This window comes from Alosa sapidissima, chromosome 18, assembly GCF_018492685.1.
Source record: "Alosa sapidissima isolate fAloSap1 chromosome 18, fAloSap1.pri, whole genome shotgun sequence".
Taxonomy (NCBI): Eukaryota; Metazoa; Chordata; class Actinopteri; order Clupeiformes; family Clupeidae; genus Alosa; species Alosa sapidissima.
Window position 1 is genome coordinate 11045888 of NC_055974.1, and position 26083 is coordinate 11071970.

The 26083-nt window shown below is 42.3% G+C and overlaps 1 protein-coding gene and 1 long non-coding RNA gene across 4 annotated transcripts in view; one reads left to right on the forward strand and one right to left on the reverse strand.

Annotated features, from left to right (window-relative positions):
• The first annotated feature begins 1651 nt into the window (after window positions 1–1651).
• Window positions 1652–21719, forward strand: LOC121689942. The gene is made up of 3 exons (XR_006024934.1): window positions 1652–1767; window positions 18959–18963; window positions 21710–21719. It is a non-coding gene; the product is annotated as an uncharacterized LOC121689942 (long non-coding RNA).
• The window catches only part of shroom4 (shroom family member 4), a 32829-nt gene continuing 8945 nt past the window's right edge, over window positions 2200–26083 (reverse strand). For 2 of the 3 annotated variants that reach the window (XM_042070199.1, XM_042070198.1), the window contains exons 2-10: window positions 22728–22879; window positions 15129–15278; window positions 10689–13590; window positions 10115–10176; window positions 9246–9839; window positions 8309–8881; window positions 7496–7637; window positions 5132–5404; window positions 2200–4769 (exon numbers count right to left, since the gene is read on the reverse strand). In XM_042070199.1, coding sequence (XP_041926133.1) covers window positions 4491–4769; window positions 5132–5404; window positions 7496–7637; window positions 8309–8881; window positions 9246–9839; window positions 10115–10176; window positions 10689–13590; window positions 15129–15278; window positions 22728–22879 — 5127 coding nt within the window. In that variant the 3' untranslated portion in view covers window positions 2200–4490. Of the gene's footprint in view, window positions 4770–5131; window positions 5405–7495; window positions 7638–8308; window positions 8882–9245; window positions 9840–10114; window positions 10177–10688; window positions 13591–15128; window positions 15279–16169; window positions 16526–22727; window positions 22880–26083 lie in introns of those variants that run through there. The other variant, XM_042070200.1, reaches the window with a different exon arrangement.

The window sequence follows — 26083 nt, forward strand, 5'->3', positions numbered from 1 at the left end:
GTAACAAGAACAAAGAGGGAAGAAATGTGATTTCTCAATATCATTGCATTATAAAGGTCACTAACTGTAAAAAACAAAACTGAAACTTACATGTCCAAAAGCACAGACAATATTAAAAAAAAGAAAATATCAGCAGTAAAACGGAGCACAATCCTGTGGTTAAATTGGACATTACACTACACAAATGGCTTATCTAATACAATCTAACCAATCAATCTTATTTCAAGAGCAAAACATCTGGTTAACACTGTTACCTAGCACTTTTGTGTAAAATCATTTGTCCTAATTTAAGAAGAGTTTGACTTCTTTTAAGCCGTCTCATCCTGAAAACAAGCAAATTTGTCTGCCAGTGCTTTTCAAAGTCTTCCTAAATTAAGTCAAAATGATGTTTCGAAATAGTGCTAAGTCTCCTCATACTAAAAACAATCCCAAATAGATTGTTTCATCTTAATATAAGATTAGTTCAAATTTATTTTTGCAGTGTGGTTTACTGTATTTGTACCATATGGTCTACAGGTACTATTTTACTGTATAATCTACAGGCACTGCAGTTTAAGGCACTCCCATTGTCTTTTAAACGCTGCTACTGAGAGGTAGGATGTTTTTTATTACTCTGAACAGTCATACCAGGAAACAGGTCTTGGGGGGGATGTAGGAGTGGGAGGTGTGTTAGGTGTGTTACACTGCAAGCAATACTTGGACCATGTAGGAGGAACAGGCAGGACTTTCGAAGCCTCAACAGTCGACAATTTGTGCGAGGCCACTTTACCAGCCAGCGAATGTCGCACTGGCCTGACAGGAAAGGCTCTTTCTGTTTTGGATAGAGGGCAAGGGGTGACATTAATGGGATGGGGGAGCTGACCACTGTGTGTCCAAATGGGTGATGCACCACATTTCCTGCTCCCCTGATCTGATAATGCCGTTGAAACAACACAAGCAGGCTGGGCTGCTCGCTCAGCACCCCTGCCAAAGCTACACTGTGTGTTGCTGCTCTGTGCAGTGCAGCGGCTCTAAGTCTGTGGTTGTAAGGCAAAGCTTTTCCATTGTGTTTGTGTTTTGAAATGTTAAAATACTATCTTTTGAGTGTACTAACTCTTACAGAGGTGCAGCATGTCCCACAGCCCATGTTTTGGAAGCACAGGTTTAGGGTATGTAGGCTAAAAGCAGAGGAAGTATTAAGAGGTCACAACCTGCCTTTGGATGCTGGAGGTCTGTGAGACCAGTGGAATAATATAAGCACAGTGCTGTATGGCAATAGATGAGCATACTTCAAAACAGTGTCCTTTGCTTTTGAACCCTTGCAGGCCTGGTAGAGAGGGCTTGGTCTAGTATATGCCTATGGCATATAATTAGCACTTGGTTTACCTGATTCAATGTGCAAATGTTATCCTTGACTCCAATATTTATGTACCTTGTTGGAGGCAGTGATACTGATCACTTTCTAGAGGAAACTGCAAGGGCATACAGAAGTAACAAAGAGCACAAACTCACTTCATATTGTATAGACACTATGTGTCTATAACCAGGATTCATAGCAATGTCGAGAGAGATGTCATTTTTGCCACGTGTCATGAAGCAGTATTACATGAAAGTAATGTCAATTAGTTAAATCACATATAAATACTACCAGGATCTACTGCATTTGTTGTTACAAAGATGTCAAGTTTCACCCTTTTGCCAATCCATACAGAAGTTACGGTTAGACACTGAAATTATGTATTTCTTCATGAAGCATTGCATGTTTGTTTGTGCATGTGGCCAATCACTGTGGAGCTGGTGTGTTGTGCATAGGCCCAGAGTGTGTGCGTTTTGTTTCGATGTATTAGAAAATGTAACTGTATTTGACTGGAAAGACAAATGTAGAGTGTAATATTTAATGTATAGTAGTATAGGTATATATACTCTTGATCCCGTGAGGGAAATTTGGTCTCTGCATTTATCCCAATCCGTGATTTAGTGAAACACACTCAGCACACAGTGTGTAATGTAATGTGTGTGTGTGTGTGTGTGTGTGTGTGTGTGTGTTCATATGCGGTTCATCCTGGTAGCATTTTACAATGGACAACAAAGATGAAGGGTGTGACAAAACTTTATATTGGATCATACAGGAAATATATTGACATTATTTCCTCAAAGTCCTTGACTGATATGGTAAACACTTGAAAAAGACATGGAAAAAGCTATAGGCAAGCCTACAACTTGAGATGAGTGAGTTTAATGAGTATAGTATCACTCTAACAGTAATTTCTTAAAAGATGTATGGGTTCAAGTCACTTCATCATAATTAAGTCAGATATTGACAAATATTTTAGCTAATACAAAAGTTTCACCGCTGCACTTCATATAATTAATGGCATTGCTGTATATTTTAAGCAAAAGCATTACTAGGTGTTGCGATCTCTGACTTGAGTTCACCAGTAAGAAAGGAACAGACACTTTAGAGTTGGGAGATGCACGTTTTCAAGAGCATAAAACCTGCAAACTTGCTTTCCAGCATATATATATATATATATATGGTACTGAAAGATTAATTACTTAATAAAATTGAATAATGTTACTGTTGTGGACACATTTAGATTTTTATTGATACAAAGATATTCCTTGCTGGAGAAAATGACACACATGCATTAATCATAATGTTGTCCAATCAACAAGATTTTCCAGTTGTTAACAAGATATGTTACAGTGTAATTATACAAACAAATGGTACAGAGTATGTACATAATAAAAACCTTGTAGGGTCATACACCAACAAGACACAAATCAAGGCCATTCCTTCCTTTGAATTTTGGACTAATATTACACAACAGAGCACATTAGTTATAGCAGCAACTATCTCAGTCTTTTCAGTTTCTTAAGCAATAGTTGTAATGTATCCATAAAAATTACATCTGAATGGGTCAGTTATTGAAACTGTTAGTGTTCTGGATGATTCAGACAAAAATGTTATGGCAGGGCTTTGGTTTGGCTAAGTCTCGAACTACATTTAATCACCCCTTGACATTTCAATGACAGCAGGGTATAGGGTGCTTTCATGAACGAGGCAAAGAATTGAGTCTAGTTCCAGATGAGCGGAAAGGCATTTCAAGAATGTATAAGCAATTTAGAGACAAACCAAGACCACAACAGCGACACATCAATCATACAGACAAAATGAATTATGAGTGACATGAAGATGCCCATGGCTTGTTAGTGTCTCTGGCCTCTCTTATGTAGAGAGATCTCTTACATAGAACAGACTCCAGTTTGTCTTTGCAATCCATGACTGTGCGGTTTCAATCTGGTCCTCTTTAGTCATGAAGTTTGATCCTATATAACATTTGCACAAAAATTAAATAATTGCCAGCAATTAAAAAAAATAACACAATAAACTACAAAGCACAATTATCCATATAATAATCCACAAACTCTTGACATTATTGTTGATTTAAAACATTTGGGAACTTCTAATCTTACAAAGTGACTGTTGGACCAGATAGCATTTTTTTTTTCACAACACCACTCTAGCTGTTTAACAGTTGACTTTGTTTAGTCCATGCAGGCCAATGCCGATAGTCCACAAATGGAATTAATCTCAATGGGGTTTGACGGGAGTAGTAATCCTGATGTGGTTATGGGTCATACATGGCAAGCATGCTACATGTTGTATTGAACCAGTGAACAACATCTTTTTTTTTATTTTTTAAACGGTCTACAGAATATCTCAGAAACAGTGACTAACTCACTGCAAGGGTTTCTTATACCAGCTCAAACAGCAAATTACATAATTCATAATTGTGATAAACAGCAGCAGTGGCCTTTTGCACTTGATCCAACAGCCATTGTCTGCTTACTTTTGTTAAGGGGCTTGTAGTGAATGTGCAGAAAATTCAGAACATTCTTCCTTATAACACTGTTCTCAGTTCAGCTCGGGAGCCAACTTCTGGATGGTATCATAGATGCTCAGGCTGTTGCCAGTTTTCTTTGTTCTCTCTTAGTTCTTTGCTTTTATTTGCAAAGCACATTGAATTTCCTCTGTGTATGAAATGCACTATAAATAAACTTGCCTTGTATAATTTCTTAGCATACAAGTTTCTGTTGGCTACTCAGCCAACAGTTATAAATAAATAAATAGCAGTGCATTAAGACACCTTCAATTTAGATCAGAAGGACATACACAACCAAACTATATCTCACTAATTGTCTTTGGTTATAACATTTAGTATCTCTGGGTGCACACCTTACAGAGAACTCATATAAGTCAACTACTGTGTGCCATGTACAGTGTTCTTGGGACACGCTTACCGGTAATTCATGTACGGCAATATTTGCAAACAAATCCTGTGGAAAAAGGCACAAAATGCAAAAGCAAATGTGAAAGGATAACATATAGTGTCCTTGAGGAGCTAAGTACTCTTCATTTCACACCTTTCTGATTAACCTGCGGATGTCTCCTGCATCCTGTCCTACCTGACCTTTGACCTCTGACCTGACCACTGTCTTAACCTCAACTAATGCCCATAGTCCAGCACTCCCCCCGGGCCCAGACTCTCCCGCAGGCCCCGGAGCTGTTCCTCTCCCAGACGGATTTTGTCGTCCAGCTGCCTCTGCTCCACCAGGAGGGCGGCCTTCATCTTCACAAAGTGTTTGTAGTCGCGCAGTTGCTCCGGGGTGAGGCAGCCGCCCAGCACGCGCCCTACTGCCTCTTCCCGTCGGTCCACGTGCTCCTTCAGCTCCTGGGCTTCTCCCAGCTGCAGCAGCAGTTGCTGCTTTTTCTCCAGTAGGGGGAGCTGTGGACCAAAATATCCAGGTGAGCAATATGCAGCACAGCAGCAAGGAGGAATGCATTGATTATCAATGTGCAACATACAGTGAGAATGCTTTGATTATATTTGTAGAAGAAATAGTCAAGTCAAGTCAAGTTTATTTATATAGCGCATTCAGACTTGACTTGACTTGACTTGACTAGAAGAAAGAGGGAAAATCTCACTAACTGTCTTTGGTTATAACATTTAGTATCTCTGGGTGCACACCTTACAGAGAACTCATATAAAAGGCAACTGTGTGCCACGTACAGTGTTTTGGGGACGCGCCTATTCATGTATGGCAATATTTGCAAATAAATATATACTGTATGTCTTTTCCATCTTACCCTCTCGTGGTGGCCTGTCTCCACACCTAGGCAGTCTAGGGCACTCTCCACGCGCAGTAGCCTGCCTGAGAGTGACAGTCGCAGGCTCACCACCTTCTCCAGATCACCGATGAACATACGGAACTTGTCCACCTCATTGGGCTTACAAACGGTCATCACCAGAGCCTCGATCTCCTCTCCCAGCTGGACGTTGGCTCGGACGTCCTCCTGCAAGCCTCGCTGTGCCTCCAGCAGCACACTTAACTTCTTACGCAAACTCTCCATCAGCTGTCGCTGCAAAACAACCAGCACACAGAGAAATAATATTAACAAATAGTACAAGGTATTCTAGTTTGATACTTATGACTTTCAGTAAGTGAATGAATTCTTTTGATACCAATTCGATTTAGCAAATTTGTGATTTGGTCATATAGTTTAATAATAAACATTTGATCGCAAAAAAAATAAATAGATAATACAATGTATTTAACATTATTTAATAGCAAAAGACATTTAACAATGACAGAAAGTTTGCGCTAAGCATCACATGGACACAAAGGTTACAAGGCTAATGGAACCTCCAGCAGGATGGCTATGGCTATAGAAGATTCCAGGCTAAGCTGAAAGGGCAGACAGGTTTGTGCCAAAGACCCTAATTGGAAGTGAGTGTTAAATTATGACTTTAATGAAGGCCAGCGTTTTGACCCTGAGTATATTCATTAATAAGACTATATGACCCCCAAAAAATTATGTGAAGAGAGACTTTCACTTTTTCAGTTAACGATACAAAAGGATGAAATCAATTTGATTTTGAATCTTAATTAAGGGCTCCACAACACTTTACCATAAAAGTGTGATGATAGCATTGACGCATAATTTAAGACCTCCATTTTCAAATAAGTTTCTCAGCACATACATGCAAAGAAAATGCCCAACCTTTTTGCTAGGAGCAAAGCCACCCAGGAGAACGGAGAATGTCAAAATATCATGGAAGTTCAAGCATATTTCCCTTAACAGCCAAGAGCAAGATCTAGGGATCATGCACAACTCATAAGATCATCTTGTTTTTAGTCTTTGGAACCATTCTCTAAAAGAATATCTTGAGGGTGTTTTAGTGTCAAGAGTTGGAGAAGAGTTGGAGAGTTGTCAAGAGTTGAATAAAACAGGAAATCAGTAGATCACCTTCAATATCTCAGTACACATGAATGTATGAGACTTTGGCATTCAAAATCATGGAAGCACTGAGATCACAAAACTGACATCAGCTGTCATTTTGAAACAATAAATGTGGCTTTTGAAGCCCTTATTCAGATGCCTGACTCATCATGACCACATCTAGCTACTTTGTTTTAAAATTAACTATAGTGTAATTGTCACAGCCACACCAGGCTCCCCTCCAGCCACACCCACTGCTCACTCTCCTGAAGCTCGTTCACACTCCCCAGTCTACTAATGACCTGCACCTGTTCCCAATCAGCCTCACTCCCTACTTAAACCCCCGTCTCCCATCAGTCTTTGTCTGGCCTCGTCTTTGGCAACCACTCGTTCCTGTTCGGCGTGAAGAGGTTTTCCCCCAGAGACTCAGACTCCTACCTCTAAGTGCGCCTGAGTGTTACGTGCGAACTTTGTCGAGAGCTTGTTGATTCCTGTAGGCCTTTTGTGAGTATTGTTTGGACTCTTCGCTGTTGGTCACCTCCTGTACCTTGAAACTCCAGTGCTTCAGTAGTGTTTTTTCCCCCTGAGTGTTTTCTCCTTTGCCTGCCTTCCATTGGACTTACTAAACCCTGCCAGTTTGTGAAATAAACCCCTTGAACCCGATTCTCTGTTGTCTGAGCCTGTGTCGGTGACCGTAATATGGGAGAACTAAAATAGAAGGTGACTTTCTTGGCAAGAACACACTTTTTGGCCATTGGATAAGATTGTTGTGGGCATAGTATTTTTCATACATACATACTAACTATCTTTAGCAATGCAGAAATGATCCGCAACTGACTACATGGTATCAGATAGTTGAAGATACACAGTATCTTGCATTGGATAAACTTGTCTGCTAAATAAGATACCTATAACCATAGTGGCACTTCTGTCAGTTTGGACTGACGGCACAGCCCTTGTGGCCCTGATGAGCAGCCAACATCCTGGCACCAGATTATGGTTTATCCATTCTCAGACCACTGACATTAGGCACACTCATCACTGCTAATCGGGTACACCCCCAAGTCTTGTTATGTTAATGTAAATATGTACAAATGTATGGTAACGGTATGTAAACACTCATAATTTTGCATTTAACACCCTGAAATTATGCCTGTGCGCATATATATATAAACTCTGTAGATTTTGACTTGGCATGGAATGTACTGTAATATCTTCAGGTTTTCTTACTTTGTAGTTGAGCTCCTCATCTTCAATGTTGCTCATGTTCAGGGATGCGTTCATTTGGTTGAATAGCTGGGTATTAGCAGCAGACTTTCTGTAATATGTGGTGCCATGGGGCTGCATTCCATCTGAACTGGGCCCAGACAACCTGTAGTGTGGGAGGGTAATAAGGGATTAGACAGGACAGGCATTCCACACACTTTTTTATGCATCTGCAGGGCTCGGCATTAACGACTGCCTGGCTAATAGGTTAACACTCACAACTTAAAATGAATGCCGATGGTGACGATGGTTGGATTTCGCACAAGCTTATACCTGGTTGCCAAGCTGGCGACCACATTTGAAAGTTAAAGCAACACCAAAGAGTTTTTTGTACCTTAAAATAATGTTTCCAAAATTGTTTCAGTGGTTCATCAACTCGTAACAGGGTGAACGGCACTTCTGCATTCGCTTTGCGGCCCTCTATCGGCTATAACCGCACTATGTAAGTTTGCCAGATCGGGTAGCGGATCTGTAGTTCGATAGAATGAGACATAAGAAATTACAAATTTGACTTGCATGATGTCGCAATACATCATACTTTCATAAAATCATGCAACATATTCTACCTTGTCTGTGGACATCGTTATTTGCAAAGCCGGAGCTGGATAAACAAATAGCGTGCGTGCGACATAGGAAAAGTTCTTTGGTGTTGCTTTAATGTCGGGACCTGGTCAGATACATTACTGTTTAACTTATAGTTACGTATAGATAAGGACCAACGCAAACCCTTTTTGAAGGGAATTTTAAAACATCTAATTTCCTACCCACTCTACCTACCTCTCAAGTGTGTCTCCACTGCGCTCCAGAGGAAGGTGTTCCGCTGGAGATGTCTTTGGACCCATCCTCGCCTCTACCTCTGGGGCCTCCGTCTGTGCAAGTGCATCCACGTCTGTCTCCAGCACAGTTATGGGGCATGCAAAGCATTGCATCTCCCCCTGGAGCTCTGGCTTTTTACAGTCCTCCAGAGTCTCCCCTTCAGACAGTTCATCGATGTCTGTCTCAATGGGGGCATCTGGTTCCTGTCTAGCAGGCTCAGTGCATGTTTTGGGGGGCTCCTGCTGCCTGTAGCATAGCTGTGGGGTACCAGACCCTCTTCTCTGTTGATGATGCTGCTGTTGCTGGGGCAACAGGTGGTCCATAGTGAGGTAAGACTCTGGCGTAAGCTCCCTTTCATAGGTGTTATTGTCCTTATGTATTGATGCACCAGGTGGCAGTCCTGGACTGCTGTCCCTGCTGAAGTGTTCCTGTGTTGCGCTGCAGTCCCACTCTGCAGTTCCCCTGTGTTTCCAAGATGCAGGCTTCAGGACTGTCGGCGGACTTTGATCTTCCTGCGTTCCAGCATCAAATAATCTGGTGAAAGTAGTTAATGTAAATGAATGAACATCACAATGTGACAACTAAGCAGCAACACTCTAACCATACCATTTTCCTTTGGCTTGGTAGAATAAAAATGTTGTTTGTATATGATAAGTAAAGTTTTGTGGTTTATTACTAAATAAAACATCTAACATTTATTTCAAATGTAACTTAGTTAAATGCTGTGTTTTGGGAATGTATGAGTTGTAAAGTTTAACATGGCTGTGTGAGAGATTATGTTGTGTATACAGTATCGTGGATATGGATACGTTAAGATTATGTTGTGTGTATATAGTAAGTTGGATATGAATACGTTGAGATTATGTTGAGATTATGTTGTGTATATGTCGGCCTTTACCGGGTGCACTGCTCAGGTGGAATAAACGGTGTGACTTTCTCCTTCGGGGCCGGGACCACTGGTCTGAAGGATCTTTGTGAGTGGTTGTTGCTGAACGGGGCTGGAGGAGGACGCTCCTGACAGGGATGGCAGCTGACTGGACCTTCCCTTGGCGGCAAACTGTACGCCCGTTGTCTGGTCACCTCAGGAGCGCTCAGGTGTGAGGAGGGGCTGACCTCTGGCTGGGAGTGCAGGGCTGAGGACAGGGCCGGAGTGGACGATGGGAAGAGACTGTGATGGGAAGCCCTCCGTCGATAGAACTGGTCCCATTTTGGAGGAGGAGGGCGAGGTGGGGGCGAAGCTTTCTGTTTGGGTAGAGTTAAGAAAGCTCTGCCTTCCTCCTCTTTTAAGACAGGCGATTTGGACATTCCTCCCCTATAAGAGGACCACTGATCCACACTGAGGTTGTTTTCAGACATCGCACGACTGCGAAGCGGTGAAGTAAAAAAGCAATCGGACTTGCTGCTAACAGGAACCCTGTTCCTCCTCTGCCCATGGTACCCCTGGTAAACAACACCATTTGCAAGCCTGTCCTGCCTGCACTGTGCGTAGTCCCTGAGAAAGGAAATACCTGGGTGAATACAGTGCATGTCTATCCCCTTTCCATTGTCTTGTTCTAGCGTGCTATACAAACTGTGTCCCCTCTCATTCTATCCCACACAAAAATATGTCCTCTATCCCCTGGGAGGCAATAAATATTTAGCTATGATTACAAGGGAGGAATTTTTATGGTAATTAGCAAATGCCCTGAATGCCTTCTCACGCAATATTTAGAAGAGGTCAAGCTCAGTTAACTCTGCTAGGACATTAATAACAGGACATGACCTCACCTCTCAGTCAAGCTGAACTTCCTGTTTAGTTTTGTTTGTTCCCGCTCACTAACAGGATATGCCTGTAGAAGAAATTTAACATGTTATTCAACCACAAACCTTGTACAGCAAGACATAGCAAATTCTAAAAGATTGACTGGTAGCCTGAGAGTCATGAAATCAGAAAATCCAGGTCAACAGGATATCGAAGGCAAAGAATTTGTCATAAAATATTCTAAAACTAGGACAAAGCATGCCATGGTGTGACCATATCCCTGGATACACAGCCAATATCTCTAGAGACCTTCAGTTTGGTGGAGGGATGGAGCATTGTCTAGGGATGAACCTACTGAACTTTATTGCAGATCCAGGATCCATGGCAAGATTGCATTACATGTTTTGACATTTTTGCTAATTTCTCAAGCAACAATGCATTCAACTTAATTACTTACTATGGCATTTGTTGTAAATATACAAAACGCATTTATAATATAGGTAGGTAGATAGATAGATAGATAGATAGATAGATAGAAAGATAAATACCAGTAGATAGAAAGATAAATAGATAGATAAACAGACAGACATATATCCTCACCTCTGGGGGAGTGTAGCTTCTCAGGGTGTATTGAGGCGGTGTACTCTGGGTGTATTGAGGCGGTGTAGTCTGGGTGTTTTGAGGCGGTGTAGTCTGGGTGTATTGAGGTGGTGTAGTCTGGGTGTATTGAGGTGGTGTACTCTGGGTGTTTGAGTGAACTGGAACACCCACTGGGTTAAAGGCAGAGCAAATGTTGTCAGAATCTGCATGGCCATTGGTTTGATAACAGTGGGATGGTTGCAGGGACTGACTATGGTGTGGTCTGTGGCGGTAGTCCTGAATCACAGGTTTTGCTGCAGAGTCACCGTAAAAACCGTGGTCACGCCACGGAGATTCACCTTCCATTTCCCACTTCTCTTCGTTGTATGTGTTTATGTGCTCTGGGTGTTTGTCAGTCAGCTGTAAACGGTCTATTTTACTGACAAGCTCTCTTTCCTTCGCCCATTCCCTCTGCAGAAGCTCTGATTGAATCTCTTTTTCTCTTTTTCTTTCTTGTTCTAGCTCCATCTCTCTTTCCATCTCTCTTAACTTCTCCAACTCCCTCACCTTCTCTCTGGCAGCCTCCCTCAGTTTCTCCAGATCATTTTCCTCGACACTATCACATGCTCTATCTCTTCCTCTATTCCTCTCTTGGCTTTCGTTTACAAATTGCCTTCTGTTATCCATTCGGTTCTCCCCAGTTGGTCTGTAAAGCCCATCCTGTTGGAGGCCTCCCTGGTAGGAGAACCTTCTGAAGGCTAGCTGAGATGACGGTCTAGCTGGATCCAGAGAAGACGTATTGGGCTGACACCACTGCCTCTCTGTTTTTTGCGGCGGCATGTTCATCCTTGAGAGATTTGAGACGGAATGACTTAGATTGCGGCTAGTCTCCTCAAAAAACTTCCTGCGGTCAGCGAACGGGAGGATGTCACTCTCAACTGTTCGGCTGGATGAGCGGCCAATAGGGGGTGGGTTTGTTCTCGGAGGTGCAGCGCTATGGCTTGGGGGTGACGGCACTTCCCCCTTTACCCGTCTCTTTTCAGCCAGATCCGTCTCAGGCTGGAGCTTGCTCCCTGGGGCCCAACGCCAACGCCGGGCCTTACTGGCACCGGTCACTTCCTCCTCCGTCTTCCTCCCATAATCCAGTTTAGGGGGCAGGTGCTCAACAATGCAGGCTGCGTCAAGCCCTGAAGGTCTTTGGTGACGAGGGGGAGACACTAACGGCTGGTGGGAGATGGCAGTGGGATGGCTGGAGGTTGAGACTAGTTGTTTGCTGAGCTGCTCTGAAGAAGGGAACTCCTCATGTCCCGAGTGGCTCACATGAGGGTTACCCGGATAATCTGATGGCTGTCTCTCTGATGATGGTATCAGAATGTCTCCTCTCTTGAGGGTTTCTTCTCTCTCTAGCAGGAAATCACTGCTCTCCTCCTCCTTTACGGTCTCTCCACAATCCAACAACCCAACAGGGCTTCGGCTCTTCTGCAGCTCCGCCTTCTTGCGTTGGATCTCATTGCGGAGGTTGGTAGCAAAGCGCTCGTTGCGACGGCGCGACTTTGACGACCGCAATTGCCTCGCGGCACTGGACTTTTGATATGGCTTCAGGATTTCTTCGACTTCATCTCGTTTTCCTCTATCCTTGTTTTCGTGGCATTCTTCCAGCATGGCATCCATACTGACAGCGGAACTAATAGGCTGAAATTGCTGTTCTAACGCAGGTGAGTAGGATGACGCTGATCTCGCAGAGCTGGGGAATCCATTCACCTGTTCACCTGGTACACTTACGGAGCGGCCCCAGACGTGCTGCGGGGGAACTGATGCATTCAGGACTTCTGTGTCTACACTTGGCTTCACCCACCTGGGGACATCACTAGACCCTGGTGTGGAACACCTGCTTTCACTCCACTTGTTTGTAGATATGGAATCTGGGCTACTAGGGTCTCCCTGCTCCACTGGTGGTGGCAAGAGTGGCTGTGACCACCTGCTATGGTCCAACAAAGGCCTGTCACTTTGATTGTCACAGAACTCAAGCAGTTGGACCTGGGGAGCTGGCAGATTCTCAGTGGGACTGTATTGGTGAGAGCCAAATAAATGGTTGTTCTCTGGCTTAAACTGGACATCTAGGGGGTTTTCAGTGACACTTCCTGCCGTTAGGCTCTCTGTTAATCGGGGCATTGGACTGGGTGCTCCCTTCTGCAGATTTTGAAGGTGATTCTCTTGGAAGTTGTTCTTGCTTTCTTCAACCTGACCCTGGTGTGCACAAGGTTCTGTGTCTGAGGTGATGATGTAGTATGGTTCTAAACTGCTACCTTTAGAATCCTTCCATCTTCCTATTTTTCCATTTTCAAAACCATTTCCTTCCTCAGAAATTGTGTGTCTTCGCTGCTGATCCTCCACCAGGCAGCTAGGTGGGGTAGGAATACCCACGGGGGCAGACGTGCAGCGTTTGTCTAATACCCCTGGCCGGGCTCTGGTGGCCCTGAAGCTGTCCTTTCTTGCCGGGGGCTGTGGGGGTCCTCTGTGCTCATCCTCGTAGCTGTACGACGAAGGCCTGGTCTTTGCCTCAGGCCTGAGAAAGGCCAACCTCGATTTGAGACTTCCAGGTTCTTCCTGCAGGTCTCCTGGACCACTGGCCGAGGAGGGTGGTCGCAGCTCTGAGCGGCCTGGACCCAGGCCCTGCAGGATATTGTCCATTGAGCTGGAAACGTCAGGTCTCAGGGACACTGTATAGTCTGAAGTGTTAGAACTGGCAGAAAAGGAACTGTAGGCGGAATCTCTCTTGTTGTTGAAAATAGCTGGGTCGACCGGTGACAGTTGGCTATCAAAGTAACTCTGGCTGGGTGGGGGCGGGGTCTCGAGACTCTCCATGCTGCCCCCTGAATTGCTGTGGTGTCGTGAGAGAGGCCTCCACTGCATAGACAGATCACTGTAGACAAGAGAGAAAAAGATGCACAAAGAGAAATAGCTGTGTTCAAATGTGTAAATGGTTCCACAAAACAGTTTCTCTGCATCATGCTAAAATCCTCACACTACAACACAACAGTGACATATCAAGATATTCCTAAAAAGACACAGAATTGAGATATATAATAATAATAATAATAATAATAATAATAATACATAATAATATTGTATGAAAACTTTATGGAAAGTTCTCATAAGCCATTCCGACAGTGTATCTGTTCAAAGGCTTGGACCAGGAAGAGAGGAAATGAGGTCTTCCACATGGGAAATCACCAAAATTCCCTACCCAGCCCTCGACTCTGACCATCACAGGACATGACCCATGTGAATGCATTCCACTGGAGGTGAGACAGCCTGTTAGGACAGCCTTTTATGGGCATCAGATATTTAGTTACAGGTAAACTCTGTAATGGAATCTACAGTACAACACTGAGTCACTGGACACTTCAAGGTTTCAGTTAAAAGTTAACATCTACAGACAAACTACTTGACAATGGACCTTGTCTTTTGGATAGTATACAGAAGGGGACTTTTAGGAAAATATCAATGAGCAGACCAATTTGTAATCTCCTGGGTTTGGCAGTTCCAGATGGTCTCTAATTCACCACCAGACAATAAGTTATCAGTTCCATTGTTGCAGTGGTGTAGTCTACGTGATATGCAGGACTACACAGTATACCCACCTCAAAAGCATCACCATCTCAGTATACCCACTTGGGTAAGGATAGGTATTAACATTTTGGGTTGATCACAGTATACCCACTACAGCTAACTAGACTGCATCACAGTATACCCACTACAGCTAACTAGACTATACCCCTGCTTTATTCCAAATATAAAAATGATGGTATGTATATCAGAATCAAATCGGCTGTAACTGTGGTGTGGTACTCTTGGTTCCCATGCGAAGCAATTGAACTCTAAGTGTCATTATCCACTGTGGCTGTGCTGTCTGTACATTATACTATGTTTCCATTGTATTTTTTGGCATTGTCCCAAAACAGGGGGCTAAGATGAGCCTGGTTCCATACTTTTTCTTTTTTTTTTACTTTCTCATGCCAGAGTAATACAAGCAGACGGACAGACGGACAGCCTTTCCTTCCTTTTTCCTTTCAGAAAAACGTTTTCCTCCAATCAAACAAATCTAAAAGTTCGGACGCTTCTAAAATCGCTAACCTTTTTGTGTTTCTCTGCTAATTTTGCTGGTGATCTAACAAAGAATGCATGAATCAATGTCTGAAAATAACAACAGTGTCCTCAGACTACAATGTTGATATTGGATGTGAGGTCATGGGCTTCCTGCTGATTGTTTCATTATGGAAACACCACAAACACAATGATGTGGTGCATGTGGAAAAATGGTAGCCACCACGATCCGACAAGGCTGCCTCTTTCACGTCCTCCTACTTCTTGTGGGCTCAGGCCATGGCTAATGTCAGTCCACTGCCAAATGTTTTCCCGTAGGGCGACTGTGTGTTTGTGTGTGTTTTTTTTACCCACCTATTATTGTTGCTGGAATGCCAAAGTGTGGGGAAGTGGGCAGGGTGGAGCTGCATGTCCGAAGGGCTAGTGGAAGTGCCAGTCACACTCAGGGGCTCTGCCTGCTTGGCCAGATGCCACGAGTGGGGCCTACGGCAAGGCACACTGCGTCTGCGATCACGCACAAACAAACACACACACACACACACACGCACACACACACACATAACCCATAACACACACACACACGCGCACACACACACACATAAGAGTTCATGGAAACGACAACAATCAAGAACAAGGTTAAAACAACATGAGCGCAACTGAAAACCAATCAAACAGTCTCATAAAAACTCAGAACAAACATAATGGTTGCTGATAGTTAATCAGAATGTGCAACAGGTGCAACACCTCTTTCTTGAATGGTGTAACAAAAACATAGATCACAATCTAGACCCAGCCATAACCCATACGTTTGTAAATGCCAGTACTGCAATTCACTGCTGAAAAATCTAATGATTAGACCACAAAAAAAGAAATAACCGAAATATAACCAGCATTTGCTTCAACACACAAAGGTGTAAAGTATAGAGAAGAGTTTAGCATAGCTATACTTAAATTGTATTTTATATAACTCTATTTATTTATTTAGACTTATGTGGTCTCAGTTATGCTTCTAAGGGTTTTTGGTTCACCTGGGAAGACACTGCATACAAGAGGACTATTTAACAGCAGAAAAGCTGATGAATATCACTGTTCAAAAGCACACCAAGGAAATAGACTAATCATCAATAATCCCACAGATATTATATTAAAAGTTGTCAAACTGTAAACATTGTTATTGAGTTCAAAAGACTACCTGAATGATACGTTCTAAGTAAGCATGTCAATAGAGATGTCTCCTTTTGATAGTTTCTCTCTTTAACTTTCTCTTTATTTCCACTACCCAGGCTAAATGGAATTGTTTATCTTAAAACATCTCCATGAGACAAAAGTGGAGGAAAAGGATAAAGAAATGTTAAACGTTTGCAGCAGAGTCCAACGCAAAGAGCACCTACTCACAGGGATTCATGCTTCTCCTGTCATGCACTGCGCTGAGCCAAGTGATCGCATGAGCTCTGCTTCAGAGAAAAATCCATCTGCCAATTCCCAATTCAAGTCAGTAGATATCCAAATCTGTTGCTTATCTTCAAGAGATATTTGAATTCTGGATAATCCCTAATCAGGCTCAGAGGTGAATTCAATCACTTTCTTAGTCAGTTTTTTAGGCACAAGCCCTGTATTTGACAGTACATGCTGTTAAAGCCTTGAGCAGGAATACATACAGAGCAGCTGAGCTTGGTTACCGCAGCTGAGACTAACTGTCATCTCTCTAAAATGAACCAGCAAATTAACCTACAAGCCCCCCCAACCATCCCCAGTCTACTTATTTCAGAGACCAAACACTAAGGTCTCTACCTCCCACCCCTTTACATCTCTCTCTTTCTCTCTCTCTGCATCTCTCTCTCTCTCTCTCTCTGTAATGCCATTAGAGAGACAGGAAGTGGAGCTCAGATGGAGAGGAAACTGTTTGTATGAGATAAAGACACAAGCTGCTGCTAAAATAATACCCTGAGTTCGTTCTTATTATTGTTTGAACAAAGAGAATAAAAAAATGCAAAGGGGCACTTCCTGCCTCTCTCTTAAACACCCATCAAGTTTGACCCAGGGTATGTGGATTGGGAGTGGAAAATAAATAGCAGATGAAAATTGAGTTTTGGTGGTGTACATTTTGTTATGGAAATAAACATTTTCATATTCTATATACAGTATGTTGTGTTGACCGTGCATCAAGATTAAACTGACTGTACAGATTCCAACTCCATTCAGTGTGTAAGAGAATCCAATTCAATTTCAATTCCGTTTTATTTACTTATTTATTTATAACACCATAATGTAAGGACATTTCTCAAGGTACTCTACAGACCCCAGCTTGAACATGAACTTTGATGTCCCTAGAGCAGGCAGTAACGTGATGGGGGCAGAAAAAGAAACCTTTCAGGAAACCTTGTATAGTGTACAGTAGTTTTTCTTGGTGTTTTATGCCCCCAACGCAGCGCTGCCTGGAAGGCGCTATGGTTAGGCACGGGTTAAGTTTAGGATAAGGTGCCTTTAAGTCGACGGTGGCAGCGCTGCCTGGAAGACAACGTTAGGGGCATAAAACACCATTGAGCGTACAGTAGTACAGTAGTAGGCATCCTACAATTAGACATCTGCAGACTATTCATTGATCAGGCACCATATTTTTATCAACTCTGTTACAGTGCGAGAGTAGGCCACGTAACATGCAACTTTTTTTTTAATATAAACAGTCAGACAGCGCCAATTTTGCCATGTGGACCACTGAATACAAATTCAGCAAAATGTAGTCTATTCAAAACAAACCCTGTAATTTATGGCAGTGTACAACCGCCTAGCAGTTTTCCCATAGTCCACACACTTTTGTTCAGCATTCGATTTCCTGTCCCTGACACAAGGCCACCCTACAGCGACAACCACACACACATTTTTCTTATTAATTGTTTTTTACAAATAGCAATGATCGAATCTACCACTCTCTACACACAACATACACACGACATATGTAAATGGAGGGGGGGTCGCTCAAAAGGATGCCTCAAAGAGTGTGTGTGGACTATGCAATAACTGATTAGAAGGTTTTGAGGACTTGATGCTGATCACATGTTCTCCAGGTCTCTTGTGACCTCTGTAATGAGGCCCTTTAGGATGCTTGAAACTGCCCAAACATGTGACACACCAGCACATCACAAACCACTGGACTTCTGCGGTACTCTCCTCAGCTGTCTTTCGGAGATACCATCAGGCAAAACAAACAGTAGTTTGAAATACAGACTAAATAATGACTGCAAATTTAAGATAAGTCTCTGTCACAAATGGAGTGGATGGTTAAATGATGAAACAACCAATTTGAGAATGTCTAAATAAAAACAAAGATATAACCAGACTGGTCTGATGCTTACGATAGAAAAAAAACAGTCTCCCAAAATCTGTGAGTATGTATGTATACATGGATGTGTATGTGCAAAAATTTGCAGAAAAAATGTAAGAGAAGGGAAGTATGGTCACCTGTCAAGCTATACCCATTCCAACACCATATCCTCCAATCACATACACATGACACATACAAACATACACACACCATTATGTTTCGAGCCACAATCAAGCAATCTGTTTGTTTTGGGTTGCCTGTTTCCCATAAACAGCCGCACGGCTGCATTCCAGTCAATCAGCACAGTGGCTGTGGTCCATCAGACTCTTGAGCCGGCCAGACAAATCCTGCCTGATGCACGGTCCTCTGCAGCAGCACAATGCCTTGTTGTGTCTCTGTTATCACCCCCCCCCCTCTTAATCTCCCGCTTTCTTTTAAGTGGACAGTGATAGCTTAGTGTTCTCAAAGGTTTCTCTCCAGACAAAACTTCAACCTCAAAATCAATTAACAATCTAAAAATGGTCAAGACGACAATCTTTCAATGGTCAGTTTTGTCACTCAAACTACTTGAGTCATGTAGCTCATTTGCTTCCAAAGCAACCATCCCTAACTCTTTTAAGATGCAGTCAGCGATCGCGCATAACGTTTATGTTTATATTTAAATTTCTTAGCAGACGTTTTTGTCCGAAGCAACAAACAATATATTCTAATCAGGGAATAAACAAAACACACCAGAGAGGTAGCTCACCCCTCCCTTCTGTATTCCCAGAGAAACTCCACACAGTGTGTTGTTTTTGTTTGGGGGACAGGCTGCCCCCACTTTGTTTGTTTCCAGTTTTCAGAGCCTGAGCTGCCTACAGAGAGCCGGTTGAGCTAGTGGATCATGAGGACATGTTTGCTGATTGTGACGGAAAATATTATGGGCTTGAAATTGCATACGATCACTGACCTCACCTTTAAACTATCCAATAGTTGTTCTGTACTAAGCATGTCCGAGTTGTGAGAAAAGGCACCAGATTTCAGAACATAAAGTTGAACTTGCATGTGTACAGGTGAAATATAAAAAACACATATGTACAGGAAAATTATGTAAACGCATTCGAGTGAACAAAGCTGCAAACATTCCAACAAAAGAAAACAACATTTACTGCACACATATACACCATCCCATACAGAATACAGAACATTTGTTATGGTGTTATTTGTCGAGTAATGGGAAATGTTTGATTTATTCTCCTTGAGGGGAAGTCCTACACACAAAAGGAGACGCAGCTAAAGAGGAAGAAAGGAACCCAGAGAGAATGCAGCTATAGAGAGGAAGTGTCTTGGAATGTCAGGAATTTGCATTGTTTTCCTATGGGTGAGAGAGCCTTTGTTTTCCCCATTCCCTGGCACAGCGGGGACAGGGTGGAGAGGTGAACAGAGAGCACGGGGTTACTGTGAGAAGCTGTAGGATGAGCTACAATCATACATCGCTTCCCTAAAGTAACGTGAACTAGTGGAAGCCTCCTATGACATTTTGGACACCGTGTGGTCACTGTTCAGTGGCATAGTCTAGTCCGCTGAGATGGACTAGGACCATCACCTTTAACAGTGACTAGTATTCTCCTCAAGAGTTATATATTCATATTCAAATGCAACATCTAATATAGGTGCTTACAATATTTCACCTATATGTGTGCAACCATGTATTGACATTTGCCCACACATTTGCCATGATAAGGGCTTAGAACCAGAGGGGCGTAAGCATTTCACCAACTTTCCAGGAGGGCAAAAACAACACCAATTGGTTCAGTGTGTTCAGTGTTCAAGTCCTTTGTTTTTTCACTAAAAACTCTAAAATTACTTTTTAAATGATTTTGTCTGTTTGGCAGAGCTGATGAAGAGCTTTCATTTGATGTATAAATCTCAATTTTGTCAAAAATGTCACTTTCGCCCCTCTGGTTCTCACCCCTACAGTATACTCTTTCACCAGATGAGTCACAGGAGCTACAGGCTGCTCTTTCAAACACTGGTGGTTTATGTGGGTATAGGGAGCACACATTATTATTATTATTATTTTTTTTTTACCAAACAATATTTTGTCAATAGCCCATTGTGCGTCCAGTTCCAACTCAAATAAAGCAAAGCTAACATTCTGGACGGGGCAGACACGCTTCCTCCTTCTTCACGTGGCTTTCCTGTATATCGCAGCTCTTCCTCCTGAAACACTTCTGAATACAGTCACACACAGCGACACGCACAGCAACACACAAACAAACACCCACAGTACGGTCAGTCCATGTGAAACACTTTGTCTGGCTAAGACTCAGACTTGCCAGCACATTGAGTGAGGCATCCAACAGCCTGCCTGCCGCACATGTGTGTGTCACAGAGGAAGACTCACAGGGCAGAGCAGGAAGTGTGAAACAGAGGCTCAGAATTTCCCTGTGCTCTCCACCTAACTGGGATGAGAATAGCAAAGAGGGCGGTGAGCAACGCTCCCCTTCAGTGTCAGCGGCGACATAGCCAGTCAAGTGCCAAACAAAACACTCCCATTCTCCCTCGCAAGGTGTGCATTAGATACGTTTCTTGTGCTCACCAGAAACTTAGAATATTCTTTTTTTTTTGCACGTCTCTTTAATGGCTCCGTAAAAAAAATGTAAATGTGTGACTGACAATGTATTTACAGAGAAGGGGACTGAAGATGCGTCTCAAACACGACCAAGGAATGACCCTGCAATATCTGAAGAATAAACAGAACCTAACAATTCCATCTCTCTCTCTCTCTCTCTTTCTTTCGACACACTGTGGGTTGTGCAAAGAAAAGGACACATGGGGTTTTCACCACTATGTTCAATTTAAGTAAACAATGTGCTATGTGCACAAAACCACCTCAGCCAAGTGAGCGCCCCATTTTCGTTTAACAAAGAACAGCAGTTCATCTGTGGTCAGGGATTCCCTTATGAGTGCTTCTGGAACATTCTGTTACGAGAACTCCTATAAGTGTTCCAGTTGGACTATGAAGCAAGAATGAATGAGATGGTCTCAGTGATGTCATATGTGAAGTGAAAAGTGAAAGGGCAGAGTTTGTATGCCTGGGTAACAGGTGTCAGGCTTTCAGCATTGAAAGAGTGGCAATGAGGTTGAAATGATTTGCCATTTAATTAGTCACCCCATGCTAAACAAGTACAGGACAGATCAGGTTGTCCGTGAAAGCCTTAACTAAACCACGCTTACAGTATGAAAACAGGGATTTTCTACATTAATTAACTGTATTCCCATCAGATTAAGGTGGCCAGTTCCAATGACGTGTCATGGAAGTTGAGGAACTTGTGAGGGTTTGAACCATGGCCTGGCTTGACATTGCATATTCACTTTTATTTATACAGATTTACAACCTAATAATATATTTAATATTGAGTCTTTTAGGTTTCCTCATACATTTTTTGAAGTTGTCTTGTACGAGTCCCACCATATTTGGACTTTTGTTAAAGTGGCTGCTGTTGTCCAACACTGACATTCTCCAATTTCAGTTGTTGCATATTTTGATAGCTTCTTATCATTATAAAAACAATGTTTAAGGAAAGCAGTAGCCACAACTGAACTGCTGCAGATATCAGTAGCTAGGGAGAGGGAGAAACACAGAATAGGAGCAAGCAAGTAGTCAGAAGAGGTAGCAATGCAGTGACTAGGATTGAGGCACATTCACTGGGAAACCCCCTCTAACTGTTGAGAGAGAATTCCAGAAGGAATTTGTTGCACACTGATCTCAGCTGATAGGGACTTCAACCTAAATACAAGAAAAGCAGACATTCGCCCACACTCAATTCCTGACACTCCTATTATGCAAACAGACAGGGAATTGTGAGACAACTCAGTCTGAACAATAGGTGGTGTTAGATCCCTGAATAAAATCAGATAGACGAATGACACAAGCCGTTTTGTATCACTGCTGAGCAATTTCCTCTTCAAATACAGAGATCTTGGTGTGATTATAGTGAACCGTAATTCTTTTTCTTGTTATAGTTTTCCTTTTTCAGACTGCTGTTTCTAGCAGTTTGACTAAATACCATTTGCAGATGTCATTTTCAAACTCCCCCAGTCACCAGTGAAAAACATCCACATTACCCAACCTCTGAGCATCCAATCATTTAACTCAAATGTACCTAATCAAAGCATCCACCTGCAGGGTGTGAGGGCCAAGTTTACCTTTTTCTGGCAGTGAGGAATAAGAAACAACAAAACTCTCAACTGAAAAGTGGAAGAATATAATGATGCATCATTATCTTTCCAGGTTTTTGAGGTGTTTTGTATGCAAACAGTTTTTATAATATCCTCAGATCTTATATTGATCGTATGGTCATGTGCAGGAGAGACAAGTGTCCTTCTCAAAGGTCACTCAGTTGTAAAGCCTACATTTTTTTCCAGAAAAAGCAACTAAGTGATGCTACTGTTACACCAATGGTGCTATATCATTTCTGTAACTATCAGTGTATGTAACCTGAAATGTGGGTGGGTGCAATAGTGGTGGTAAGTGAGATTCCCCCTTCACTGTAAAGCGCTTTGGGTACCTTGAAAAGCACTATATAAATGCAATGTGTTGCTGTTGTTGTTGAAATGCTTTACATGTGAGTTTAGATTAATTGTACCTGCGGACGATGATCTTGAGAGTGCGGTAGGAGCCCTTGATAAGGATAAGTGCCTCCTGACGTGATCCGTAAAGCGGAGAGCCATTGATGTTGATCAGCTCATCTCCCACTCTCAGCTTCTTGGTCTGGGCTGCCTTACCTCCATCCTCTATCTATACACAGAGAGAACATATACACCATTAGCCTGACCAACATACAGTACAGCAGGCACACACATACACATACACACGCACACACACACACACATACACACGCTCACACACTAACAGTCATTAACATCAATATATCAAATAAATGACAAACACACAGGAAGAAAAGCTAGACAAAGGAAAAAGAAAAACAGGAAAAAAAAACATTTTTTGACCATCTGGTTTAACCAAGTGCTGAAGGCCAATGATACTGTTTCCTCTTCTTTTTTCAGCATACCAATGACATGATTGACAGAACTCCAACAAGGACACTATATATTGAAATATGCAGATGGTTTAGTTCTGCAATGACTGATCTCAAAACACCAGACTTGGGGGTTTGTAATTTTACTGTGAGTAACTGATTTGTCAAAACAATTCCAGAAATGGAACACTGCAAGCAACTGTGCACCATCCTTGAAAACAATGTTGCCTGTTTCACTGGCATTGTTAAGAGCAGAGCCTTGGTAACTCTGGGCCAAATTAACAATTAAGCCTTCTTATACGGTCTCCGATTCAAGAAATTGGTAAATACTCTGTCTTATCGCCTGTTTACAAGACAAAATGTTGTGAGTATACCGATAATGCTTGTGGTGAGGTCGCACCATTTATTTTTATACTGGTGACAGAAGTCCCCTACAATGAAGTGGTTTAAGATTATCCTAACAGGTACCAAGAGAGCACTTTATAAGTGCAATCACTAATTCATTCATGCCAACATGCAGATACATTCAAATTTTGCTCTTTCGTGAAGCTGGAAGCTCACAAAAGGGTTAAGCATGTAGCAAAGAGCTTAGCACGCACACACACACACAGTCACACACACACACACACACACACACACACACACACGTTCACGACTCACAGTCATGAACATCAATAAATCTGAATGACATACCCCAGACACAAACAGCAGTGTTCAACGACTAAATAAATAAATAAATAACAGTGCCAGCACAGCTGCAGAGATAAATGGCATTCTTGCACAGCTGGGAATTGTCTGACCCTTGCTGTGTGTTACTGAGTGTGCACGAGTTAGAGAAACACTTTTCACATTTTTAGCCTTCATGGCCAACATTACTTTCCCATGAACAGGCTCTCTCCCTCCAAAGTCTTCTCAGTAAACATTTCTTTATGCATGAGATCTATCTTGCTCTTTCATGTTGAATATCACAGGTGCTGCGGCAGCTTTAAAAAGAACTACTTGGCCTCACTATAAACACGGAAAGAGTGGCCAATCGAAGCAGCGTAAAATGAACCGTATGGCACCTCCTTTGCCAGTCTCTCCTTTAGGAATGCATGTAATGGAAACATAATTCACACTTTATGATTTAACTTCTGCAGGATACACAGCCCCCTGTGTGTGTGTGTGTGTGTGTCTGCTTCCATTAATGTTAGGATATCCAAACTTGCTTTGTGTCAAGATTCAAATAAGATTATTACAACATATGTGTGTACACTGTCAAATCAAGACCTTAAGATATTCTTCACCTTTCTATCATTTTCTACAGCTTCAGAAAATACATCAAATCCATGCACAGCATATTATATGAGCAGATGTTAATCTGTGTTAGTGACATAGAGGCTTTAAATAGCAATTCATTTAATATAGAATAATGAAACATTGTAGGTGAAATAGAGTAAAAACAATGAATAATCATCATCATGATTAATCATTTTAGTTCATTACACACAAAGCACATTACATTGTACCACTACTGTGCCAAAGGCAATTAGTCTAATGCCTATAATGCAGTCAAAAATCTCCTTACCTCTTCTTTTAAAACCCCAAAAAAAGCACTTAAAAAGAGAGAAAAGACAGAAATGAGAGAATAAAACAAAAGACTGAAAGTACAACTGCTTTATCCAAGTGTCTCCTCTTTTAATTATTGAGCATCTTTTTAAGCTGCCTGAAATATCTGATGTCATGCCACACCATCCAAAATACTGTAGCCACCTCGCCTGTATGCATGTAGCCCCCATACACACACACACACGATCACACCCTCCCCACACAAAACCCTTTTTTACATCCCAGCACAGCCCTGTGCGTAGATGGCATGGCATGATTACAAATAGTTTCTCTATCCATCACCACTCCCTTCAGTTTTTTCCTTTTGCTCTCCGAGGCCCTTTTCCCTGGGACAATTTCCCCCGATAAAAATAACTGCAGTCCTGAGCGCCATGCCAACACCACACCTCTCTGTTCTACTGGAGTGCTGTCTGCGTCGAGAGTCTGATGGAGCTGGCTCACCTCCTAAAAACCCTGGTGACTGGGTGACACAAAGGGCCTTTGTGGGTAATCTAGATTCTTCTCTCTCGCTCTCACTCCTACGTTTTACTCTCACTCTCACTGCACATGCCCCCAGGGACAGGGTCTTGAGATGTCACCCCCAAGACATTATTGCCATACTCCACTCAACCATTCCTTAAAGGCTTAAGAGAGGAAGAGCACATGTCATGCTTTATGTGTAATATGGGGGATGCAGTAGTGGGTTACAGTATGTTATGCTTTTGTGTGCATTTCTCTCTCTCCCTCTCTCTTTCTGTGTGTGTGTGTGTGTGTGTGTGTGTGTGTGTGTGTGTTTGTACACAACATGTCAAAACAGTAGAAGTGATTGAGACTGAATGTGCTACGGTGGAAAGCTTACATGGAGCAAGAGGAACATGGCATGTCAAATATATGATTTCCAGGTTAGAGAAAGAATGCAAAAATCCAGGCCAAACCTTGTCAGAGGATGAAGACTATAAAGTCAAGCAATACATGGCATGTGATCTACCCAGATCAAGCCTGAAGAATCACAGATGGGTGATAGGACCTCAAGTTCTACTTTTTACAGGTATATTTTTACTGGAGAAAATGTTTCTTTCATTGCTATCAAGTATAAAGCATATACTTCAATCTATTTTAAACTTTGGAACAGCTCAATTATCCTAATGCAAAAATTGTAAATAACATTGACAGATCTGATATATGAAAGTCAACTTCTACTTGATATTTCTGTTAGACTTAAATATTCAAATATTTAAACACCACTGTTATTACCCTTGAACATACAAATGTAAGTGTCATGGATTAGATTTGTATTAAATCACATTTAATGAACCCAGCAGATTCAGCCATTTAAGGCCCACTATGGCACGTGCTGTGTGGCTGTAGATGGCAGT